The sequence below is a fragment of the Phaenicophaeus curvirostris genome, chromosome 5 (genome assembly GCF_032191515.1).
Source record: "Phaenicophaeus curvirostris isolate KB17595 chromosome 5, BPBGC_Pcur_1.0, whole genome shotgun sequence".
In the NCBI taxonomy this organism is placed as follows: Eukaryota; Metazoa; Chordata; class Aves; order Cuculiformes; family Cuculidae; genus Phaenicophaeus; species Phaenicophaeus curvirostris.
The window spans coordinates 52,166,233-52,190,069 of NC_091396.1; the positions used below are offsets into that span (position 1 = coordinate 52,166,233).

The 23,837-nt window shown below is 43.5% G+C and overlaps 1 protein-coding gene across 2 annotated transcripts in view; it reads left to right on the top strand.

The window, feature by feature from the left end:
- The window catches only part of RIN3 (Ras and Rab interactor 3), a 79,125-nt gene that overhangs the window by 990 nt on the left and 54,298 nt on the right, over nucleotides 1-23,837 (top strand). The window contains exons 2-3 of one of the 2 annotated variants that reach the window (XM_069858696.1): nucleotides 19,068-19,254; nucleotides 22,527-22,641. In XM_069858696.1, coding sequence (XP_069714797.1) covers nucleotides 19,068-19,254; nucleotides 22,527-22,641 — 302 coding nt within the window. The remainder of the gene's footprint in view (nucleotides 1-19,067; nucleotides 19,255-22,526; nucleotides 22,642-23,837) is intronic. The other variant, XM_069858697.1, reaches the window with a different exon arrangement.

Genomic DNA, 23,837 nt, shown 5'->3' on the forward strand with positions numbered 1-23,837 from the left:
ACATAGCTGCTGAAACCTTTGGTCATCCCCCCCCCCGCCTTGGAAAACCATATAATACCATATATGAAGAGTGTTTCTTATCTGTCTGACACTTAGCCTGTTTCTCATGAATTAAAAGCTCCCAGTTGTGTCTGTGACGGGTGCAGTAGAAGAAACTGTATAGATAAGGGATACTTGCATTTTCAGTCACTGAGTGTTCTGCATGTCAGTGCCCTTTGACTCGGAGCACACTTAGTCAAAACCAGGATAAAACTGCTGCTGACAGACACAATAACCATAGTTTCAGCATGCACTGTTCCCAAATCCGTGCATGGAGTGTGGGGATAGAGGGAGAGCCCTGCATTACAGCTGTCACAGCTTTTGCCTTGTTCAGTTGCTTACATTAAGCGGAACAATGACACTCATGTTCCAAGGTACAATTCCTCAGTTCCACATAATGTTAAACATGGAGGAACAAAGATCACACAGCCGTAAGGAAAAAATGAGAGAATCCAATCCCTGTAGACTACCAAGAGGAACTTAATCTGAAGAATTTGCGCTTTGCAGATATTCCCTGCATTTGTGATAGTTAAGATGCCAAATACGGAGAAACTGAAAGATTTATACTGTTTATCTCTTTCTCCACTTGTCTGAAAGGAGCTGCCTCCTTGCAAAGTTTTGCCTTCAGTTTAGAGTTGCAGAACAAAGTAAGGAAGCCACATACCCTGGATTTAGACTGTAAGTCAATTGGTTGCAGGAATATTGAAGCATGAATGGGCGTGATGTATGCATTCTTTGTAAGTTTATAAGTATCTGAAAATTCAACAGAATGGCCTTTTATTTCATTAACTGATTGTGTTTTCAATCTACCTCTCAGTCATTAAAAAAAAAACACCTTAAGTCTTTAAAAAATCTGTTTTAACTCTCTGTTTATGTGCCATAATATTGCTGAAGATCATCAGAATTACTCTTCAGCATACATACCTTTTGGCGTCCAACACACTACAGAATTAGAAACACGCCTAAGTGATGTTTAGCTATTTTCATGTTATGGTCACGTTGAATTAGACACCAATTTGCCAAAGTATGTGTAGATGAAATTGGTAGCTTTCAAAAGAGATGGTAACATAAGACAAGCTGCTGATGGAGAATTTGGACCTGATTTTAAAATAATGTGAGCAAAAATTGCATGACATTCACCATAGTCTTCAGGTTATTAATTAAATGGGAAAGCTTACTTACCTGCACAGAAACTATGACCATGCAAATTGTCTTAAAAGTACCCTAGCAACTTAGAAAGTATCCATGTATCTGTCCTAGTAATGACTGAAGGGTCTGTTCTTTATGCAGCAAATCAGTAAGGTTTTGCTGGCCTCTGAGATGGCAGAAAGACACTGGGGAGAAATCTGCCTCCCGAATTAGCAGCTCCTCAGAGAAGAATGTGTGGAGAAGTGTAGCTAGGGGCTGGATACAAATAAATTCTTCCTAAATGGGTTGAGAGAGAAACAAGGGAATTTAACCAGTAATTCTGACCAAGAGTCAGGCTAGCTCCTAGGAACGTTCATAAGTGGTGAGATCACAAAACATCTGCAGAAATGTGAGCTGATTGAGGCTGGTGGCCACGGTTTCTTGAAAAGGTATATGCCTTCATTCCAACATCTGGCAGATGTATGGAGCAGGAGATGAGGAGAGCAGACAGGAGCTGAGACAGAGACATAGTATGCAAATATTAACTAGTCTTTTGGGATAATGGCTGGTTTGCGTAGCTGGGATGGGTTACAGTGATACTCATTTCTGGGGCACCAATCTGCTTAATGAAGTAATGATTGTACATCTTTTCAATGACATGTCTTTGGAGCACAAAAACCACCGTCACAGTTGACCAATGTAGATGTAAAGAGGTCAAAAACTGGAGGAATCTGGAAACTGAACAACTCTCACAGGTTCACAGACTTTACCTTCAAAGGACTGTTTTGATTGTCTAGTTTGATCTCCTGCGCAGAGCAGACCAGAGAACTGCTTTGGTAAGCACCCTATCAGACCCATGACTTCTGCTGGAATGGGAGCTTTTAGATACTTGTTGGTGACAAAAGTTTCTTAAATTACTCTTCTGTTTGGATTGCATACCTGTCTCTGCAGAGGGGTAAATAAATTCAATACTAGCAATTACAGCTTTGAACCAAGAAAACAATTTTTTCAAAGTCCTGAAGAGCCATCTGTTGTAAAGGACTTAATCTGAGCTTATTTGAATGAGCGCAACAAGTCCTGTTGGCCTCAGGAGATCTTGGACCAGATGCAAAGTACTACTCAAAGAAAACCTCAACGTAGAACATGTGAAATACGGTATTTAAGTGTGGAAGGGACACTTCAGGCAACTGAAAACAAATCAGTGTCATCAAATCTCTGTTGTCTGTCAAGCTCTGGTAAGGAGTATAATTCACAGTCCTGGGCTACGGTGCTTCTCTGGAAGGAAATGTCTGCTGAAGATGCATTGCATCTTGGCTGAGGTATTACTGTAAAGATACAAAGAAGGAGGTGATCTCTAAAGATGCGCAAGTTTGTTGCATCCAGAGAGAAGACGTAAAATTTCCTGAACTTCATTGAACAGAAAAATGTGTTTGCAACCACGCTGAGTGGTCATGGGATGTTTCCAGTGCTTCTCAGTAACTGTGTAGTCGCCAAACTTCGATGCTTTGGGCATGTTGTGCAGCAAAACTGGTGGTAGGGCAGAAGGCAACTGTCCCTTTGCCTGCTAGGGGGTAGACCATACTGGGAATATTGGCCTTGAGTACAGAACTCCTCATCATTGCAGAGTCTTGTACCAGTGTTCACAGGAACGAGGACACAAACATAAGCAATATTCTGTTCATCTCCTTTCTACTACAGTTTCAGCTAAATATAGTTTTTTGCTTCCTGTCCTAAATGGCTACGTGCTGGTTTGTGTTGTTGACTTTCCAACCTAGAGGCAGCATAAGCTGAAGTAAAATACGCACACACATTTGCATGTATCTCCCTTGCTCTGTGTCTACATGTGTACATGTAAAACAGCGTGTCCTGGAGGGTAGCTGCAAGGGTTGCTTGGCACAAATTTGGGCTGCCACCATCCCTTATCAAACTATGCATACGTAGTCCAGATATGTCAGAGATTATTATTTTATTGGATTTTTCTGGATGGTAGTAGCACTATGTTTTAACTCATCCGTCAGTAAATGCAGGCAGCTTGCCTGAGATCAACAACACAGGCTTGTGAGACTCAGGATCTCTAAAACTACCTGAAAACAATATTGGTATTAGAAATGTATGACGATGAATATAGATATTTGATGATATCTAGAATTATAAAGAAGCAAGAGGGAGCACATTTAGCACATGTTCTCTGAAAGACCGAGGAGAGATTATAATCTCTCCTGCCATATTATTATCAGTTCAGGGTCGTTCCACAGACAAAGGGGATAGGATGTGCTGGGATGGACCTGGTGATGACAGCCTCAGTGTTCAGAGCAGCAACAAGATCATAGATCCCTGTGCTGATCAGGGGCCTTACGTGGAAGGGACTTCTAAGGGTTTAAAGCAGGCATAGTTACAAACCTGAAATATTTGGTAGCTTTAAAAAAAAAAGTATACTATTCTCTAGATTTGAATTATTCATGCTACCAAAGAAGACTTCAGATTTATCTTTCTAAATAGTTGTGGATCAAAACTGACAAAACAAGAATGGAAGCAGACTATGTTTCACTGTAGAATAGCTTTCATAAGGCCATCAAGAACTGGAGGAAGAAATTAATGCAAAATTATGCTAAAAAGGCAATTAAATAGCAATTCTTGGATCTCAGAAAAGTCACTGGTCTAAGCAGTGGTCCTCAATTCAGCCTGTGTCCTACATTACTTCCTAATCCTGATGTTGAGATTAACTTTTTTCTGTGGTCTTGGGCAGATGTTACTCTATAGGTAACTAAAGTGGAATCTCCACTATAAATTGTCATCCAGAACCAGGTAGGAGTTAAACTAAATCACTTGTTTGTCTTTCTTTAATTCAACTTTTCTCTTCCCACCCCCTCACATGCATCCTCCAAAGAGCTCCTGCGACTTTTACAGCTGGCTCTGGTGCCTACGGAGTCACTTTTCTTGTAACCAAGTACAAAATCTACCTGTCTCCTACTCCAATGTCTTCATCCATGAGATTCTGACTGGCTATCAGCTCACACTGGAGCTGGCTCTCAAGGTAATGAGGTTGTGGATGGGTTTATCCTTAAGGATGCTGCAGCCACATCCATTTGCCAGAGCTGCACACACACTCAACCAGTTTGAGGTAAGGGCTCTCTCCAGCAATGAACATGCCTGTATCCTTAGGGAGGAATGGGGATGCTGTTGCAATACCAATAAATAAATAAATAGGCCCCTAAGTAACGGTTTTTATTTTCAAAAATCATCCAAAAAGTCAAGATGTCGTGCTTGCTGATCTTACCCTCCCTGTACCACAGTTGTCTCAGATATGAATAATAACTGAGTAGCAACTCCACCATCACCTGAGCAACATAAGAACTGATTAACTGACATTTAATAGTTTTTAAGGTTGCAAAGGGAAGGTGATACTGATGTTTGGAGGAGAAGGGCTTGAAAACCACTGTTCTGTTCAGAAGAGGTCCTTACATCAGTTTCTCAGGGTTGCAAGACCTATTGCAGGAATCATGCTGGTCCATTAATTCTGTCTCCTTTAGGAGAAATAATTTGCTCCTCTGGGAGGTTTAATTCGATGCTGGAGAGATCAAAATTCTGCCAGTCTTTTGTTTCCCCAGTTACATTTCTGCAAACTTTTAGGGGGGTTGTATGTAAATAAGTGGGGGTTTTTTTACCACTGTAAGTATTTGTTGATCATTCTGTCTGAACTGGAGGGAGGTCTGGAATGCTTGTTATGTATTTTATAATGCTAAAAAGCTTCAAACATTAATATTATAATACTATTCCAGCCTACAAGCCTGTATGAGAAAATGTCTTACGGACACAGAGAGGTCACAGTGAGAAACGGGTACATGTGGTACGTTTGGGATATAAGGGAAGCGCTTTCTTCTCTGGGATTTGCTGAATGAGAGGAGGCAGTACCCTTACACTTCTGGTGGGCATGGTCTGAGCTACTGATGTTATCAGAGCTGCAGGATTTGTTCAAAGCTAGGTCAGTTCACTAGAATTACCAGCCATGGGCCACAGGGATGCAGCATGGCACTTGTGGCTTGAAATCAATAAAACACAAATATGCACATGGCTGAGTTGGAGCCACGTGCTGGTGTGGGTCCAGAGTAACTCTCTGGAGCTGGAGAAGGCTGAGTTCAGAATCCATCCCAGGCAGTCAGGTGCCTGCTTCTCAGAGAGGCAAAGCAAGCTTTCAGCTGGCGTTTTTTTAACTGTGAAGTTGAGAGGCCGGGGAAGGTGTTTGAAAGTACCTGATAAAACAGCACTGCAAAGCAGCTGTGGTCAAGCAAGCAGCACTGTTTAAGCTCTGCAAGTACAATAAAGCTATAAGCATCAACCAGTATGGTAAATATTGTAGCCGCAAGCCTTTCCTCTGTTTTGTACCTCTGTGAGCTATCTATAAAGTAACTCTGCCCACCTCCATAAATTAGAAACCTGCTGGAGTGGGAATGTTAAGGCAATGCTCCCCTCAAGATTTCAGCTGCAAGAAGTTTGGAGCACTTAGCTCTTTTTCGCCTGCACCCAAAATAGTATAAATCTTTTTGCAAGTGCAGATGATTACTTGAGCAGCAAAGGATTAGCAGATGTGAGCACTGCATAGCTGGTTATGCTAGTCACATTTTCCTAAATAGATACTCTATTAGACGCACACAAGCCAGAGAGGACTAGGGAATGCAGCTCTCTTCAAATACGTGAACACATATATGCATATCTCAGTGTGTCTTTCCCAGACTTTCCATTGCTTCTCTGCTAAACAGAGAATATGTTTATGGCTTAGTAAAGGATTTCTGCTTTCTGTATTACTGATACATTTAAAAGGGACAAGGTGTATTTTCACTAATCGTAATGACATTGTATGATTAATATAAAGCCCTTGTATCTATGAGAGGATCTCTGGCTGTTTCACAAATATTAAGTCTCCCAACAACCAGCTGAAGGCAGGTATCTACTGTAGCCGCTGTACAATGGGAAATGGAGACAAACTCGTGGAGCTGTTTTGATTATAGTCACTTACTTTGTAGCCCAGTCTCCTGGATCTTTGTTAAGCAATAAACCTTAGCCTTGCCACAGAACATCCTTTAGGTTTGGGGTGATGCCAGGAACAGAATCCTGTTCTCAGAAAGTCTTTGGGGTTTGATGGATTAGTTCCTTGCTGGACTACCAGCTTCCTCCATATTTACACAGCCTCTACAGCTGAAGCAAGAGAAGCAGCAAAAGTGAAGTTTTGGGAGTGTGTGCAAATGGGGTCAGAGGATTACCCTTTCAGCAGTATCCTGCCATTGCCCTGGTTAGGAAGAGCATGAAACCGTACTCTGAGAGTTGTTGTCTGAGGCAGGGCTGCGATTCTGGATCAGACAATGGTCCTGCAAGGGCTAGAGCTGCTGGTATTTCCTCTAAGTGACTAGTTGGGGTTTGTGGATCAACACTTTTCCTGGCAGAGTTGAAAGACCTGTCTTACTGCTTGAAATATCTCCTGACCATGTTAATATTAGTACTTCATATTTGCTTTTGCAAGGCTAATGAATTCTTGGGGAATTTTATGTGCTTTGTTGAAACCCAACTGAATACATGCAAGCTTTTAGATGCTGAAAATACAGGGAATACACCCAGCTCAGGTACACCCCTCCTATGGCTCTCTGAAGAAGGATAGTCTTGTGAAGCCTCTGTCTTGCAAAAGTAGCTGCTGAGCTGAACTGGAAGCAGCTGCAGCCCCTTGTGAACTGGATTAAATTTTCTGCTGCTTGGGAAAATTCACCAAGGAAACAGATACAGACCAAACAATAGCAGATTCTGGAGACTGACAGCTCTGCTGGCTACCTGTGACACTGTTCTGCAAATTGTTAGCAGGCTTCTAGGCAAAAGAAGGTTGTCCCACATATTTGGCTAAATGACAGCCTGGGACTTGTCCCAACCTTTCAACTTGCCTACCAAGAATTATTTCTCTGTCTTCTCTCTCTCATTACCCCTCCCCGAGTTCTCTCCAAGGAATTTGTCACTCCTGATACCCTACGCAAAAACAGAAACCAGCTCAGAGCTCCTCCTACTGAATCATCAGACAGGAAAGAGCTTGGGTTTGGATGCTTTTTGTTTCTTTCCAGAGGACAAATATGTAATACAGGATGTTTTGGTGTAATTCTGTACCGAACTCCCATTCTAATCCTTTCTAAGGATTAAGAGTTAGTTAATTTCATACTAGATCTCACTGGTAAACTTTCCAGCCAAAATGGACAGTGACTGTGTTGCCTTCCCAGCAGGGACGGGTCCTCTGGGCAGCAAAACTATGGTAGAGGTTGCCTGAGGGCACTGTGAAGAGGAGCCCGTGCTAGGCATGGATGGCAGGGGTTAGTCCCTTGGCCTGGCATTCTAATATCTCCCTTTACTATTAGATCTACCTATCAATGTCTAGCCTGGAATTTCCCTGCTTAATTTTAGGTGTTTAATTGTTGTATGCCTTTTAGGAACCTGTGCACCCATGAGAATTTCTGGTTTCACTGGAGAAGCAGCATCTCCAGGGAGTAATTCAGGGTGACTGGTGCCAGTGGGATGAATTCAAGTCAAATATTTGTTCATGCCTTACCAAGCCGAGCGGGAGTCAGGCCAGAGAGCTATGTCCAGCACAAACCTTCTTCCACCCTCCTGCCCCACGAGTCAGGTTGCCCTAAGGTGAGACAATCAATGGCAGCCTGGGGGTAGATGCAGCACATATGCTTTGGGGAGAACGTGACCAAGGCAACCACGTTATGAATTTTCTTAAACTGCTTTGAACCTACAGACTTGGGCTTATGATTTATTTACATGGTGGCTCTGGTGACCAAAGTGACCATAAACACTGTTAAATGAACAAGCTGGAGTTCCCAGCAATGGTTTAGCTGGTTTTGCCAGAGCTAACAGACTTGCCTTGCTGCTTGGCAGGTTTTGTGGTCACATGCAGTGAGCTCCCAGCTGCCACAGGCACAATTCAGCAGCTTCTGACACTGCCCCAATAACCAGTCCTTTGGCTCCAGGCTGTCCCACCAGTACAGGATAATGAGGGCCGTGCCTACAGACACGGCAGGTCACTCCACTTAGCACGGGGACCATGCCCTTTCACCACCTTCCTTTATCCCTGAAATATACCAACAAGCCTTTTTCTTCTTCCTCTCCTTCTGCCAGAAAGGCAGATCTAACCTTGCCTCAGTGTGAAGGCAGGCAGATCATAAAGCAAGAAATATACACATCACTCCAATGCCTAACCAGAATTAAATATCAAGAATTAAATATCAAGAATTAAATATCAAGAATTAAATAGCTGGAGTAAGGGTTAAAGATGACAGACAAAGATTAGCTTCACAGATATAATTATTTACTTTTTTTTACTAACAGGACCATGTATTGAAATGCATTCACACTGACATTGGAAGGAAATCTTACCCAAAATATGAATGCCTGTGTGTAAGTCTACACATTAGAGACTGAATGACTTGTTTGAAGGCACCTTTGCAAGATGCTTTAACAAGAGGGAGGACCTCTGAAGGCTTGTGCTCTGTTCCTCAAAATGCTGCAGGATGAATCGTAGAATCACAGAAGAGTTTGGGTTGGAAGGGACCTTAAAGCTCATCCAGTTCCAGCCCCCTGCCATGGGCAGGGACACCTCCCACCAGCCCAGGCTGCCCAAGGCCCCATCCAACCTGGCCCTGAACACCTCCAGGGATGGGGCAGCCACAGCTTCCCTGGGCAACCTGTGCCAAGAATTTCTTCAACCACTCTCACGGTGAAGAAATTCTTCCTTATATCAAGTCTAAATCTCCAGTTTGTACCCATTGCCCCTAGTCTTATCACTACAAGCCTTTATGAACAGTCCCTCTCCAGCTTTCTCGTATCCCCTTCAGGTACTGGCAGGTTGCTATAAGGTCTCCTCGGAGCCTTCTCTTCTCCAGGCTGAACAACCCCAACTCTCTCAGCCTGTCCTCATATGAGAAGGTGTTCCAGCCCTCGGAACATCCTTGTAGCCTCCTCTGGACCCGTTCCCAACGGTTCCATATCCTTCTTGTGTTGAGGATTCCAGAACTGGACACAGTACTCCAGATGAGGTCTCACAAGAGAGGAATAAAGGGGCAGAATCACCTCCCTAATGCTCAAGGGATTTATTACCTTGGCAAAACGGCCATTCCTACTCGAAAATCATGACTGAGATGAGACTTTATAGGTATTTCTTAGAAAACGGGAAGACTGCTCATCTTTATGCAAGTCTATGTGGTCGGCACCTTGTATCTTGTACATCTCATACGTCTGCACTAAGTTCACTTACAGGGTTGGGAAAGCCATAGCTTTTTATAACCAGTCATAAGTTTCTCATAATATTTTGTCCATTTGTTTCTTGTAATATTTTGCAGCTTCAAACATTTTTTAACATACAGTGTTTGAAACAGAATGGCTTTATGTAAGCAAAACTACAGTTTATTCTTAATGAAGTTTTAATTATGGAATTTCCCCCTCGTCTTTATTTTCCATTTCCCTTTCCCTTCTTTGTTAAGTGAGTACAATATAGAAAATCATTCCCCGGGTTTTCATTCCTGTCTTCCTTCCTGGCCAGATGACCTGGGAAAGGGCAAAACCTCTGTCAATAGCCCTGGCCTTGCAGTCCAAACAGGGGAGCTCGGGATGTCCAACACTTCAGGAGTTTTTTCAAAGGCTCTGAACAAGCCCAACCATCTTCTGTCCAGGTGATGGCTTTGCTGGGCTCTTCTAGTACCTGACACGAGAGGGTGAGGAAGGTCTGTGGCTTTCTTGTGTACTTACAACTTAGGAAATAGTTTCTTTCTTTCCAAATATTTACGTCTAGTTTCTGCTCCTCACAAGCCTTTCCAGAGAAGTTAAAGTGGAATTCTCCAGCAAAGACTTTTACAGCTTTTTGGTTAGGGAAACTGTGCTTTCTTTGGTCAGAGTGACCTTGCCAGAAATGACTTCTGGCTGACCTGCATTTCAGAAGCTCTCTTCTTGCAGAGAAAGGGCCTTGTAGAGGTGTAAATCACCTTTCATTGCTTGCACATGAAGAAAAATCTTACTGTTGCTGATATGATGAAATTCATAAAAGAATTATTTGGATTTGAAATAGGAAAAGGACAAATGACCTGAAAAGGTCTGATTATGAACACGGGGGAGAAGGGCTTATCTTTAACACAGCAACTGTCTGGTTTTAGTGAGGGAGTAGGCTAATAAAACTTGCAAAGTGGTTTTGACTTGCAAAAATATGTTTTGACTGAGTGCAAAATATGTATGTCCAAGGTTACATAAAGACAGCATTACAATTCGCGAGGTGAACTCAAGCCAAGTTGTGTTACACTAATAGGATGTGGTAGCCCCAGTCCACTCCGGGGCCACAGGTAGCGCATACCATGTGCATTAACTTCTGCATTAATGAATGTATGAAACAGCTAGACTGAAGAAAAAAAAAAAGAGCTTTGAAAGAAGGCCTCTTCCTTCAGGGTTTTTTTGAATTTTTTATGGTTTTTTTTGGTTTTACCTTATTTCTGCCCACGACATGGCTGTGGCTGTGAGAATGCTTGTTTGTTAGTAGAAATGACCTGAGTACAGGCAGTAATGTGAATTATCTTGTGGTTTGGTTGGGTTTTTTTATGCATATGCAATTCTTTATGATATGCATACTTTTGCATATGTAAATGGAGGGATAGATCTATGAACCTAGGAAATGTAGGTAAGCTAGGGACTTAATCAACATTTAGTTGTGCAACCCTGCTCCTTGAGAGCACTCCTGGATTTGAAGATTGTTGACAGGGTCAAACAAGAGGCTTTGACAGAGGTATTACCACTGCTTTGCTGTAGGCACCTACAAGCTCGACTGATTTAGATGGAAGAGCAGCTCTGCTAGAGGAGCTGAGATGTGCCCCCTAACACCTGAGTTGGGTGCCCCTGTGATGGGAGCTCTCTCTGACTACAGGAGAAACACAAGCAGGTAACATCTTCTGCAGGAGGGTGGTTCAAGGGAAGCACTGCAAGCACCCCCTCCTTCTCTGCTCCTGAGCAACTTGGCCCTGTTGCTCATGCTGTTAGAGAAAGATCATTAGTTTTAATCACCAGATTTGCACACTAATGAGTGACAGTGGTTAAATGTCCCTCCCAACATCACTAGTTTCTATCCAGCAAGTCTTCTCTAGAGCTGACCTCACTGCTGACCTTTGAACAGGGGGCAAGATTCTGCTCAGTTCAAAATCCAGATAAGCTGAGGTCACGTCCTTTGACTGCATGACGGCAGTAATGAGGAAAAGTACAGCTGTTTACACCAGAGCTTAGCGCAAGCTTAGTTATTCCACTAGTGAGCTCAGTGGTTTCTGCATAGAGCCTGCTCCTGTGGCTCAGCTGACGTCCTCAAAGCTCAGCTGTCCTTGCTGGGCTCTACAGGCAGCAGGACAAGTCCCCGTAGATACTTTGGTGTGATGCTAGTCTACCAGACTCCCATAGCTGAGCCCTATACTGTATAATAGATCAATCTGGTGTCACATGTGAGCAGAAAACTGTGGCTACTTATTACTTAACAGATCAATCAGGAATTAGCGTTCTTCCACCTGCACAAGTGGCCATTACACACTTCCCCCCATGGAGTATAACAGCACTTGCTCATTTTTGTGATTTCCGCTGTTGGTTTCTGTCATCGGGGAGGTAAGTGCTCAGTGAGCTGGTGAGCTATTTAAGGGCAGACAAAACTGTCCCACACCCAATTCCTTTGTGCCCATTAGTAGAGCTCCCAGGCAGGGTGATGACTTGCTGCAGTTTGGCAAACACGTGAGTATATGCAGGCGGGTTCCAGCTGGGGAGAGGTCTGTGTGTACCAGCCTCTGCCAGCCTTCACAGGGATGGGCAGTTTGGAAATCCCTGGCAGGTATGGAAAAGCTTACAAAAAAGAGCCTTCAATTGCAGGTTGTGAAACTTCACTGCTGAAATTGAGGGTACGTGTAACAGAAAGTGGAGTAGATGGGGAACAGAGAAGTTTGCTGAGCTATGATGTGTCGGGGTATTTAGGAGACCCCTGGTTTGCCTTTCCTTTTGGCAGCTGGAACAGCTGCTGCCTTGATTTTTAAGCCGGGTGATTTCCAGGGTGAGTGGAAAGGCCTGGACGAGCACAGCACCAGCTGTGGATCAAAGACCAAACAGTTGAAAGGGCAAACGTAAAAGCTAGAGTGGAAACAAAGAGAGCAGCGAGCAAAAGGAAGCACTCTGCCAACCACAGGTTGTCCGCAGACCACAGCTTGAGAAGCACAACTTCCTGAGCTCCCCATGTCACCAAAGGGGACTAGTCACACGAGTCTCCTGCAAGGAAGGGCTACTGAACAGGCAAGCCTGCCTTATAAGACACGCTGAGCCTGTCACGTCACTTCCATTATCCAATTTTCCTGTACATTGGAGAACCTTACAATGCAGGAAGCTTGCTTAACTGCTTCTATCTTTTCCCTTTTCACCTATCAGACAGCAAGAAACTTGTATTTTACTTCTGACTAAGGGTGGCAGTCAGCTGGGTGTGATCTCTGAAGACCTCAAGAACTTTCTTCTCTTTCTGCTTTTTGAGTTTTTCATTGTGGTTTTTTTTTTCCTATTTGTTGGTTTGATTTTTGTCAGATTTCTTGGCTCTATTATGAAAAAGCTTTTATTAAAGGCTGAGTTTTCTTTGAGACAGTGTTAATATTTGGTGCACAAAGTTAGGTGTTAAGTTATGTTTGTTTCCAAGTGTCACTTTGCTGCCTTCTCATCTTCCTAATCCTCTCTTTTATGAAGAAATGACTCAAGAAGTTTAGATACAAAGAAGCAATCCCTGTAGGTAGGTCAGGTGTAGTGTCTCAGTTCTACTACCTGTTGGAAGAAAGAGATGAGAACCCAGTGAGGTGACCCAAGCCAGGACCAGAAGGTAAATGAATCCTTCTCCTGCATCTTAGTTTGATCTGAACTGGCCAAGTCAGCAAAAATGGGCTGGCTTATGAGAATAACAAGGAGCCACTGAGAAATGGCAACATCTAAGACGGAAGTAAAATGAAGTTTTATGTCCCCTAGCTGGGGCACTGCAAATGTCCCTCTTAGTGAGCTGAAAGTAATAGCACGTGAATTCATGTGTGTTTGAACAAAGATTTTTAATAAATCTGTTTAATCAGAAGTGCTATCAAACCGAGGAAAGAATAGGTGGCTATGTAGGTAACAAGGGTTTAACTGATAAAACCTTGTTACACTTCACTGCTCCTACTGATGCAGCTCTGAATATTCCTTCTCCAGTGTGCTGGGTTCAGAATTCCATGATCTTCTCAGCACAAAGGTGGTTGTGAAAAAAAAAGGGATGCACAAATCTGCTTCTATCACCAATGCATACAGCCCTGCAACCAAGTCAACTAGATTGGTTGTGACACAGGATGTAAAACAGAACTGTGAGTTTCCAGTCAGTCTTTTAATCTCAGCACCACCATTTGAAGCTCTCTGTGAAGCTCCCATGCTTCCCAGTCTCTCTTTTAACCACAGGAATTACCAATATTGTCCACTTAACCTCCAGTGGGACTGGTGTGTCAGCTTCAGGAGCTTCTATCTTTTTCTCCTGCTTCACTTGCTCCTTGAAACTGTGTTTCTGTGCTTGAAGGGTTTTCACATGTGAGCTTCAGACACAAGCTGTCTTGTCCTGAAGGGTATCCCTTCAGGTACCAGGTGGCTTTGGTGCAAAAAGTTGCTCTTCACCTGGTGTACACCATGCGTGGCCACTTGTCTGTATTTCTCCCTCAGAAGCAAGATAGCTGGCACACATTTTAAGACCTGTATGCCTGCTCTGCTATAAATATAAAAATACCAGATTATCTGTTTTCTTGAGGACAGCACTGTGAACCCTTCATTCTGCTCACTCTTGATGTCTTCTAATATTCAGAGGGAGAAATAAAAGCAATGAAACATAATAACAAAACACTAACTCCCAATTCTTATACCCAGTCCATTTAAACAATGCAAAGGCCCTTAGTCTTTACTTATCACTGTACTACAGATGTAATAACACCTGATGAATCTTTTCAGGTCTGATCTGGTGACAGGCAAAGCTGCAAATGTGCAGGAGTGAAGAATTCATCTGTCACTGCTGCTGTTGTACACAGTTTCTGTGTCTCAGCTGCCTTGGGGAAATTCAGAGTGACCACGCTTGTACACTAGAGCCAGGAAGCCCTTAATGTCAGCATGTTTGTGGCAATATTTCTAAGGGCCATTGCAAACGTATGCCCAGCCCTGCACCTGCATGAAATTAAGTGGATTATATCCCTTCGCGGTTCTAATGATTTTTGGGAATATTCAGTTGTCAAGTTTGGCTCTTCATTTCTGAAGCAATGAATCATGGTGATGTCATTACTTCAGTGCACAGTCACTGTGCAATAATTCAAATCACTATTGTCATTATTATTACTTCCAACAAGCAACTTGATACCTTCTGCCAAACTGGGGCAGGTGTGTGAATGTAATCACTGTGCAATTAATTAGCCTGTGTTGCCAGTCAGTATGCAAAACATAGCTCCCTGCATCCCAAATGAGTTCAATTTAGCAGAGAGGCTTCAGGATTTAGAAGCACTTTGCATTAAGAACTCAATAAAAAAAATGAAAAGCAGGCAGCTCCAGGGCTGGCTTTTCAGCTTTGCATCACACTTCACAAAAATGAGCACCTGCCTGTTATCACTCAAGGGGTTTTACAGGACTGTGAGAGAAGGAGGAGAAAGTTGCATGTTCCTGAAAACTTTGAGCTTAGAAATCATCCGATATCTGGATTGTGAGTGAGCAAAACAGCAAAGGCCAGCTGCTCACCACGGTGGCCCTGGAAATCCCTTCAGCTGGCAGCACAGCAAGAACCCATGAGCTGCCTTGGGTCCCTCCTCTCTGTGCAACTACAGAGCTACTGCAGAGACAGATTAAATTGCTGGATTAAGCACTGCCACAACCCAGCATCTGGATCTGCGTGACAGCTGTGCCCAGGAAAGAAGTCAAGCTTCAGTGCCATAACTGCGTCAGCTGGTGTGTCACGGGTCACAGCATTACAGCTGGAAAAGGTCTGTTAGGTCATTCACTCGCATTTCTTAGCTAGCACAGAATTTGACTCAATAAAGTATTTCCTACTGCTCTAAAAATGGCATTTTAAGAGATCTGGGCAATACAATCCTTCTCTTGAGAATTTGTCCATCGTACGTTATAACTTTCTGCCAGGAATTGTCTAGCCTGACATTCCATTTTTTTAATAAGATCCCATTAATGACTCTTCATGCCTTTCCTTTATCAAAGCCTCCCCTTTCACTGAGCTGTCCTTTCCTCCTTCTGTACAGGTACAATAGCCTGTTAATTCGTTCTGGGTTGGGCTGGCTTTTAAGGGGAGGAAACCCCACACCAGGGCTCTCATCCCTGAGGGCCCCTGAAGGGCTGCGTTCCTGCTCTGCCAAAAAGCCTCATCCACTGTCCTTAATTATCTGCACTGAAAGACACACACCCCCACTCAAATCATTAGATGTTTCCATTAAGGCAAATATTTTCAGACTCCTCATTTTTTATCTTCTTGTCCAAGTTTGGAAAGATTTTCAGCCTGGAGGAAAGAAGGCTCTGAGGAGACATTATAGCAACATTCCAGTAACCAAAGTGGCTGCAAGAAAGCTGGGGATGGACTGTTCACAAAGGCTTGTAGTGATAGGACAATGGGGAATGGGTATAAACCGGAGAGGGGCAGATTTAGACAAGACGTAAGAAAGAATTTCTTCACCATGAGGGTGGTGAGGCGCTGGCACAGGTTGCCCAGGGAAGCTGTGGCTGCCCCATCCCTGGAGGTGTTCAAGGCCAGGTTGGATGGGGCCTTGGGCAGCCTGGGCTGGTGGGAGGTGTCCCTGCCCATGGCAGGGGGGTTGAAACTGGATGATCTTTAAGGTCCCTTCCAACTCAAACCATTCTATGAATTGCTGATCCTGGTTTTTGTCTGTTCTCCAAAACTTAGATGATGGGCCCTACACGCAGCTGCGTGCGTTGGAATGTCAGTTCTGTTATTTTTCATCTCCAGTCTGTTGTTCTTGTTGAAAAACCTTCATTACTGCTGTGAGCATAGCTCTATCCAGGTGATGTGCCTTTTGGAGGGAGTAGAGGGCTGAGTGGCTTTGCTTGTACCAAGCCTGGTTTCCCCCATGAGGAACGCCATGTCAGTGTCACTACATGTCTGGTGCTCACCAGGACCAAGCTGCTTTAGATTACTTCCTTGCTTTTGCAGATATTGCTGATTTTCCCCCAGGTAATGGGATTCCTGAGCATCAGTGCTTTCCTGGCGCTTTACTTTTCACCTTACATAATTAATGGATAATGAAGTTCAGCATCACTGGAGCTATTGCAATGCATGCCACCTTCTGGTGCCATAGCAGGACTTAAATCAGCACTGGCCTCCTTTTGGTCTGGGTTTCACACATCATTGGCAAGATCAGATTGCTGCTTGTTTGACTAATTTGAGCAGCAGCTTTGCTAACAGTGTTACAGAACATTTCATTATAACTCACCTTTCTTTTCCTTTAGCTCATTACTTCTTTCTCATTACCAGGTATGAATATTGTCATCCATAACATATTTTCTTTTCACATGGTTACTAGGCATTTCCTTTGGTTTCTGCTGTAAGGAAAGAAACTGAAGGATGAATCAGGTTAACATCCAAAAGCGGTCCTCCACTGTTTCACTCTATATGTTCAGGTGCTGCTGACTCAAGTCATAAACAATTGCATCTGAAAGAAATTTCCCCACCTGTGTGACAAGCTGGGCTTTTATCACAAGTGAAGAGTGTGTTTCACTTATTTCTATTTGCCTGGGGTTTTTTTAAGTACACTTCTTTCCTTCTTACTATTTTGTCTATGACCTCAAAGAAAGATTAATTAAAATCAAGATTCTGTGGACTAATACCCTGAATAGGCAACTGAGACTGCAGAGGAACATGTGTTTTCTAAGGAAACTGTCTCTGTAGGTTTGCAAAAGAAAAAAACTACTAAAAATCTCACTGTTTTTTGGGGGGATTTGGAAGACTATTTTTATAAAAACTAACTTTTGGGATAAGTGTGCTGTGCTAGGTTAGGCCTTTAAAAGGAGTCTCTTTTAGTAATTTAAGTTTGACCTTATGTGAAATGTACTATTTTAAGATTTGTGTCTTTAAAAACAAAAAAAAATACTTGAAATAAGAACTAATAAAAAGATGAGAGTTCTCCTTTTTTTCAGCTTTTACACCTAAGCAACAAAACTGATGCAGAAAAAAATATTTTATGTATATTCTCCTACATTTAATTTCCTTTTAAAATCAAATGAATGACAAGCCCATATCTATGAGTCTACAGCCTTATCCATTAGAGCTCTTACGACCTCTTTTAGGACAAGTTTTTCCACTGACTGCAGGGCTAAGCACATGTAGAAATACTTCATTGAATCAGCACTATAGCTAGAAACGAGCATTTAATACCAGTGTGCTGTTAAATTGCAGAGACTAAAAATAAACTGAAGTTTTTCTTTGTGTCTCTGATTAGAACAGAAGTCTAAAGGAAAATATGTCCCAAATCTTTAATATTCTCAACAGCATCATTTCAGTATTCTTACTTCTTGTACATCTGAGAATAAGCTCTGAGACACAGTGCAATGGGACATTGCTAATGTGTGATGCTGCAGGGTGACCCCTCTCTTGTCACCCAGCACCTCCCAGGTACCTTTTGGAGCTTACAATTATTTCTTTAGGACTAGCTGAAATGATAAACGTGTCAGGACAAAAAGAAGGTAATCACTTCTTTGTTTCCTCGCTCCTTAAGGTCCCTCTAGTGTTTCTCCACGTTTCCAGTGCTCCCTCCCATTCCTCCCCATCAGCACAGAGAAAGGGTTCACTCCATCTGTGTCCTTTAAGTCTTGTCCTACAGGACTTTCTGTGTCATGCTGAGCAACCTAGGGCTGTTGCAGGGCTGCACCTTAAATTATTCTCCTGCTACAGATCAGACTCTGGGAATCAGCAAACATGTCTCTTTTGTAGTGGATAACTTTCTGCTGAATGCATCCTAACACCTCCTCCTACTCCTGTGCTCTGTGAGTGCAACAGAGGTGGAAGATTTCCTCCTTCCCATGAGCAGCCACCAGCGAGTCCCTGGGTGCAGATGTGGAGGAGTGTCCATATCTGCAATGACCAACACCAGGATACACTCATCAGTGGAGATGGGGAGCACTCAGAATTGTTTTTAAGCAGTGAGATGACTTAGGCTGCCTTTTTGCAGACTATCTAAGCTGGATGCAGAGGGCATCTGCCAAAAAGCAAGAGAGAGTGACACTGCCTCTGGCTCCTGCTGGCAGGCTTTCTCCCACAGGCTCCGGCAGCAGGGCGAGATACCACACTGGCGCCCGTCACAGCTCCTACATAACCAGAGAAGTGCCATCTGTGGCATGGCCACAGGGTTGCCTGGCCCCTGCACACCTCAGACAGACGCTGCGGCTCAGTATGTGTGTATTCCCACCTACTGGCAAGGTCTGTGGCCCCTTTCCTTTGCCGCATTGCTCCCTTTGAAGCCATGAACCATTGGTCTGACCCTTCAGCTGGAGCATGGAGTTGAGGGCAGAGGCATGCTCTGTCCTCTGCAGTGCTGGCTGCCTCCCTTGCCTCTGTCTCTTGATACTTGTGCTTGGGTAACGTAGGTAGATGTGCTGAAACCACAGACCCGTTAGCATGAGGACCTAGTCCTTAGGACAGCACATATCTGTCTGTGGAGGCCTGCGCAAGGCATCTGTGGTCTGATATCCCTTGAGTACCTCTCCTGCTGTGTGAGTGCCTCTGTGTGTGCCTGTGTGTTTGTATTTACAGTCTTTACCCCTCACCAAGTTTTCCTTTTGCAGTTCTGCTTACAAGGAACTCCCTTGCTGTGTTTCAGTCCCATCAGAGATACCAGCGAAGAAGGAAAAGACACATATCTCTGTCAGGACACTGCCCTGCAAAACTGCCTCCCACTTCCAGGAATCAGCATCCTTGATAAACTCATCAAGACATGTCCCATCTGGCTTCAGCTGGACATGAACCAGGAAAGGGCTGGGGCAATACTTGGCAAAGAAGCAGCAGGGGTAAGTCCAAAGTGGTTTCGGTTCAGACAACCACATTTCCTGTCCTTTGTGGAACTGGGTAGTACAGCAGCGCTTTTTTTCATGTGGAAGCAAAAATATTTAGCAGACTACGCTGTTTCCATTGCCTTTTGATGTTTTTGCTACTCACAACAGTGCGAGACAGATATAATGGCTTTGGGGAAGCAAGAAATCTTGTCTGTCTTTTTTTTTTTTTACTTCCTATGTAGATTCATGAAGATGCCTTCCCAGTAACCACCATACTCATCAGTGTGTTGACTATCTTAATTCGGAGCAATAACAAAAAATCTCTGAAGAAAATGCCCTGAAATTCTGGGAGCTGCTGGGAGTAGTTTTTATTGCATTAACCAGTATCTGGTAACCAGAGTCTGAGTATTAGAAAACAGCAGACTTGAGCAAAGATCAGAGCTTGCTAAAGGAAAAGAGCTCCGTAGAAAAGGGAGGTCCCCACTCCTGGGTTCTCAGAGATGAGGTATGGCAGGGAGTAGATGTCTTAGTCGGGTCTGTGAAGGGCTGATGGCAGAGCACAAGGAGAATTCACTCACTCCTGCTCTGGGGGAGGGTGGGTTGGATTTGTGCCTTGGACCTGATAGAATCAGTTTATCCCAGGGCTAAAACTCAGCACAACCAAGTGACAACCTCCAGTAAGACTCACCTGAGCAACCTGGACTGTGCAGCATGCCTCACCTTGAATCAGACATTGGACAAACTATTCTCTTTGGTTTTCTGCACTGACTGTAAAGGGAGACCTTAGTGAGCATCTCTGATGCAGCTGTGTACAGCCCTGAGCCTCCTCAGTCATTAGCCATTCCACACGAGCAGAACCATCCTCGCCTCAAGCAACTTTGAGGATAAATCTTGCCTCTGTTCCTCCTGCTCACACCACCCCCAGGCACTGTCTCTTGCTGCAGCTCAAAGCAGGCAGGAGGAAGACAAGACGCATCAGAGGTGTCCCACGGCAAGGCCAGGCTCTCTTGCCTACTCTGAGCCCACCTGACGTCAAATCATCCCCACGCCTTTCCCACCACCAGTGAAAATGAAAGAGATTTGGTTTTGTACCGGTTCTGGCCCGGGTAGTAGGGTTAGATACAGCTCAGAAAACCCACCTCCACATCATCCAAACAGCCATGATCCAATTTTAGGCTTTGCAGCCATGGCAACCAGTTGTGTCGATCAGGAAAACAGAAGTGACTCATTTCCAGGTTTCATTTCTCTTGTTGCTTAAATTTAATTTCAGATGGAGGACTTGGCCATTGCAGTATGAGATAGGGGCATCTGAGATCAAAGGTCACAATAGCCTCTTGAGGTGGGTTGGAGGGATTGTGCTGTCATGTGAGTGGTAGGACCTGGGAAAAGGGGAGAGCCTCTGTAGCTCTTTCCTGCATGCAAATGCTTTCCGTGATGTAGATGATGGGGGCTACCCTGCACTAGAAATAAGCTTGTTTGAGGCACACACCTTTTTGCCATGTGTTTATTTGGATTTTCTCTGTGCTGCTGGTGGACCTAAGCCCATGGGACTCAATTTCTTATGAATGGCAGAGCCCAAAATGAGAGCATTGTGTGAGGTTGTAAAGCTGCCCTAAAGCTGTGTGTGGGTGCTCCAAAGTGACAGGAGATTCCCCTATGACTGGGACTCATGCAGAGAAAGGTCCTCACTTCTAGACAAGCTTTTTAAAATTCGTTTGTCCAAGAAATTAATGTTTCCTTGATAAACTTCCACTATGTTACAATTGATTAATCATTTATCAACTCATGCTTCTTTTTTCTAATAATATCCAGATTCCAGAATTGGCCCAATTTTTTGGTTCAGTTTTTATAAAAATACCTTGATTCTCTCCTGGCAAAGCCTACTATCAAAGAACAGATAAAGATGAAGATTACTTTGTCTTTGTATCTGCAGCTTGAAGGTACAAGCTAAAAATACCCTTGACAATGAGCTTTAATTAGAAACACACTTAGAAACTCACAGAATACAAAGAATGAGGTATTTTTCTTTTTTATTTTTCCTTTCTTTCTGTATTACTTTTTTCTTTATTTATTCTCTCTTTTTCCTTTTTTTCTTTTTATTTGTCTTCTGTCTCTTCTATGTCTCCTTTTTTCTTTCTACTTTCTTCTTTCTTTCTTCTTTCTTCTTTTTTTTTAATTTCACTGATCCCATTGGTGGGAGCCAATGGCTACAGTGGTTCCACTGGTTTGAGTTAAGGACTCAGGGGCCTCTTATCAATGTGTATGGATACCTGATGGGAGGGAATACAGAAGACTGAGTGATTCTATTCTCAGTGGTATCCAGTGAAAGCATGACATGCAGTGGGCATAAATTGAAAGCTCTGTAAGAAGGGCCCTGAAGGGGCATCGGGCAGCCAGCTCAGCAAAGACCTACTGAGGAGAAGCTGTAGGAGCAGGTTTTGCTCCACCAGGAGGAGAGACAGCTTTTTGGGGACTGCATTGCAGCCTCTTGCTACCTACAGGGAAGTCATGGAGAAGACAGAGTCAGGTTCTGCTCAGCTTTGCATGATGGGAGGGCAAGAGGTGACAGGCATACATTGAAACCAGAGGACTTCAGACTGGGTGCATGGAAACACTGTCTCCCTCTGAGGGCAGTAGGAGGTGAGACAGGTTGTCTGGAGAGGTTATGCAGCCTCTGTGCTTGGAGGTTCTCCAGACCTGTCTGGACAAAGCCCTTTTCAACTTAGTCTGGCCTCGTGGAGTTGCCTACAGGGTTGGACTAGAGCCCTCCTGGGGTCTCTGCCAGCCTGAATGATCTGCCCCTATGAAAAAATTCTGCCATGAGACACTGTGGCTACCAGAGCCATTGGTGTTATGTCGCACTCGTGTGTACTTCAGTTCTTTCCAGCTCAACATACAGGTGACTCCCTTGCTTTAGATCCTGACTGAGACATTCTAAGGTGAATTGTCTGTGATTTAGGGCACTTATGTGAGGAGCATCACTTGATAAATTGTGAGTGCAGCTTTATACTCTTTGCTTAGTGAAATAGTTTACCTTAGTTTTAAGTGGGACATCAATGATGCATAGAAACTTTGGTGGTTCCTTCACAGGTCTGAATTTCATCCAGATGAAATGTCCCCTTATTCATTACTTTTGTCTCATAAAGTTCAACCAAGTGGAATAAAGCTAAAATAAGATCACTTTAAGATAGATTGTACCCATAAAAACTTCATTGCCAATGACCTAAAATAAAGTTCAGAAGCACACATAATGTAACCAATCTCTTGATTCCTTTCTCCTTTTTCAGATATTCTTGGTTAGGAAAGAGAGTAACATGAACAGCATGGTCCTTGCAGTTCGCCTGCCAGTGCAGAATGAGGCTCCCAGTGTGCTGGAGTACAACATTAAGGAAGAAAAATCAAGTAAGTTCTTTACATTTTTTAATTTTTTCTAATTATTGTACTTAATTCCCTTGTGGTCACCACTGTTCATGTAATCTCACTTGCAATGAGCAGGTCCCTCTTGTGATTGGCAGCAGATCTTGCTTTCATAATGTAGTTCAGTTAATATTTCCCACAGCTGCTTTACCTCAGCTTCCCTGTGGTTCTGCACCTTGTGTTATCATTTACAGATTCACGACAGGAATATAAAGCTTCCCTAGATGAGCAGGCCAGCACTTTGATCAAGCAAAAGGAGCTATCTTTCAACAAGTGGAAGTCCTGAGCAAAGCACAAGGCACTGACAGGCTAAGCCTTGTTAACTCATTGACTCTGTCTCTATTTCTGCCACTGAATTTGGGGTCTTCCAGGCATCTGACATCTCTATATTCCCTTTTCATGCACCTCATACAGTCTTATTGAACAACTGTTCATTCCTAAACCGTTTGACAGTTTTGAATGCCTGTCTGTTTCTGAGATGCAGCTGGGTCTTGAAGCAGGTGGTACCCGTGCTATTCCCTATCAGACAGCCAAGCCTACTGTCAACGAGCAAAAATGAACCGAGTTTATGGTCAGCCATACCTGATGCAGCCCTTGGTATAAATGGATGTGTAAGACATATGACTTACACTTTCCGATATATATTTATATACACGTGAATTTTAGGGTAAGATGAAACACAAACATGTATTTGAAAGAGTACATCAAAATAATTCACACTACTAATTTATGTGAACATAATCCAAATCATCTGTCATGGAGCTCCTCCCTAAAGTCAGCTCCCTGGGGCATACGTTCTCCTCTCCGCTAAAACACTTGTGTTCCTGCTGATCAATTTTGTGGCTGATTTCTTCCCCCTCGACAGTTGCGTGAATAATTTCTTTTCCTTCTCATATGTTTCTTTGCATACCTCTGCTTCATAAACAGACTTTAAAGCGCAAGGGACAAGCAAATCTCTGAATCTGCTCTGATCTCAAGCACAGACCGCAGGCTGTGGCAGTGTAGCTCCTGCACAGAACACAGCTGCCTGCCTGGCTGCTGCATACCCCGCAGGGAAGTTTCTCTCATCTGCATACACCTTGGAACATGCACTTGTGGAGATGCTGCACACATTTAGTGCTCCTGCATGACAGCAGGAATAGCCACAACTTCAGGTGTCCAGATTAAGAATAAAAGGGCAA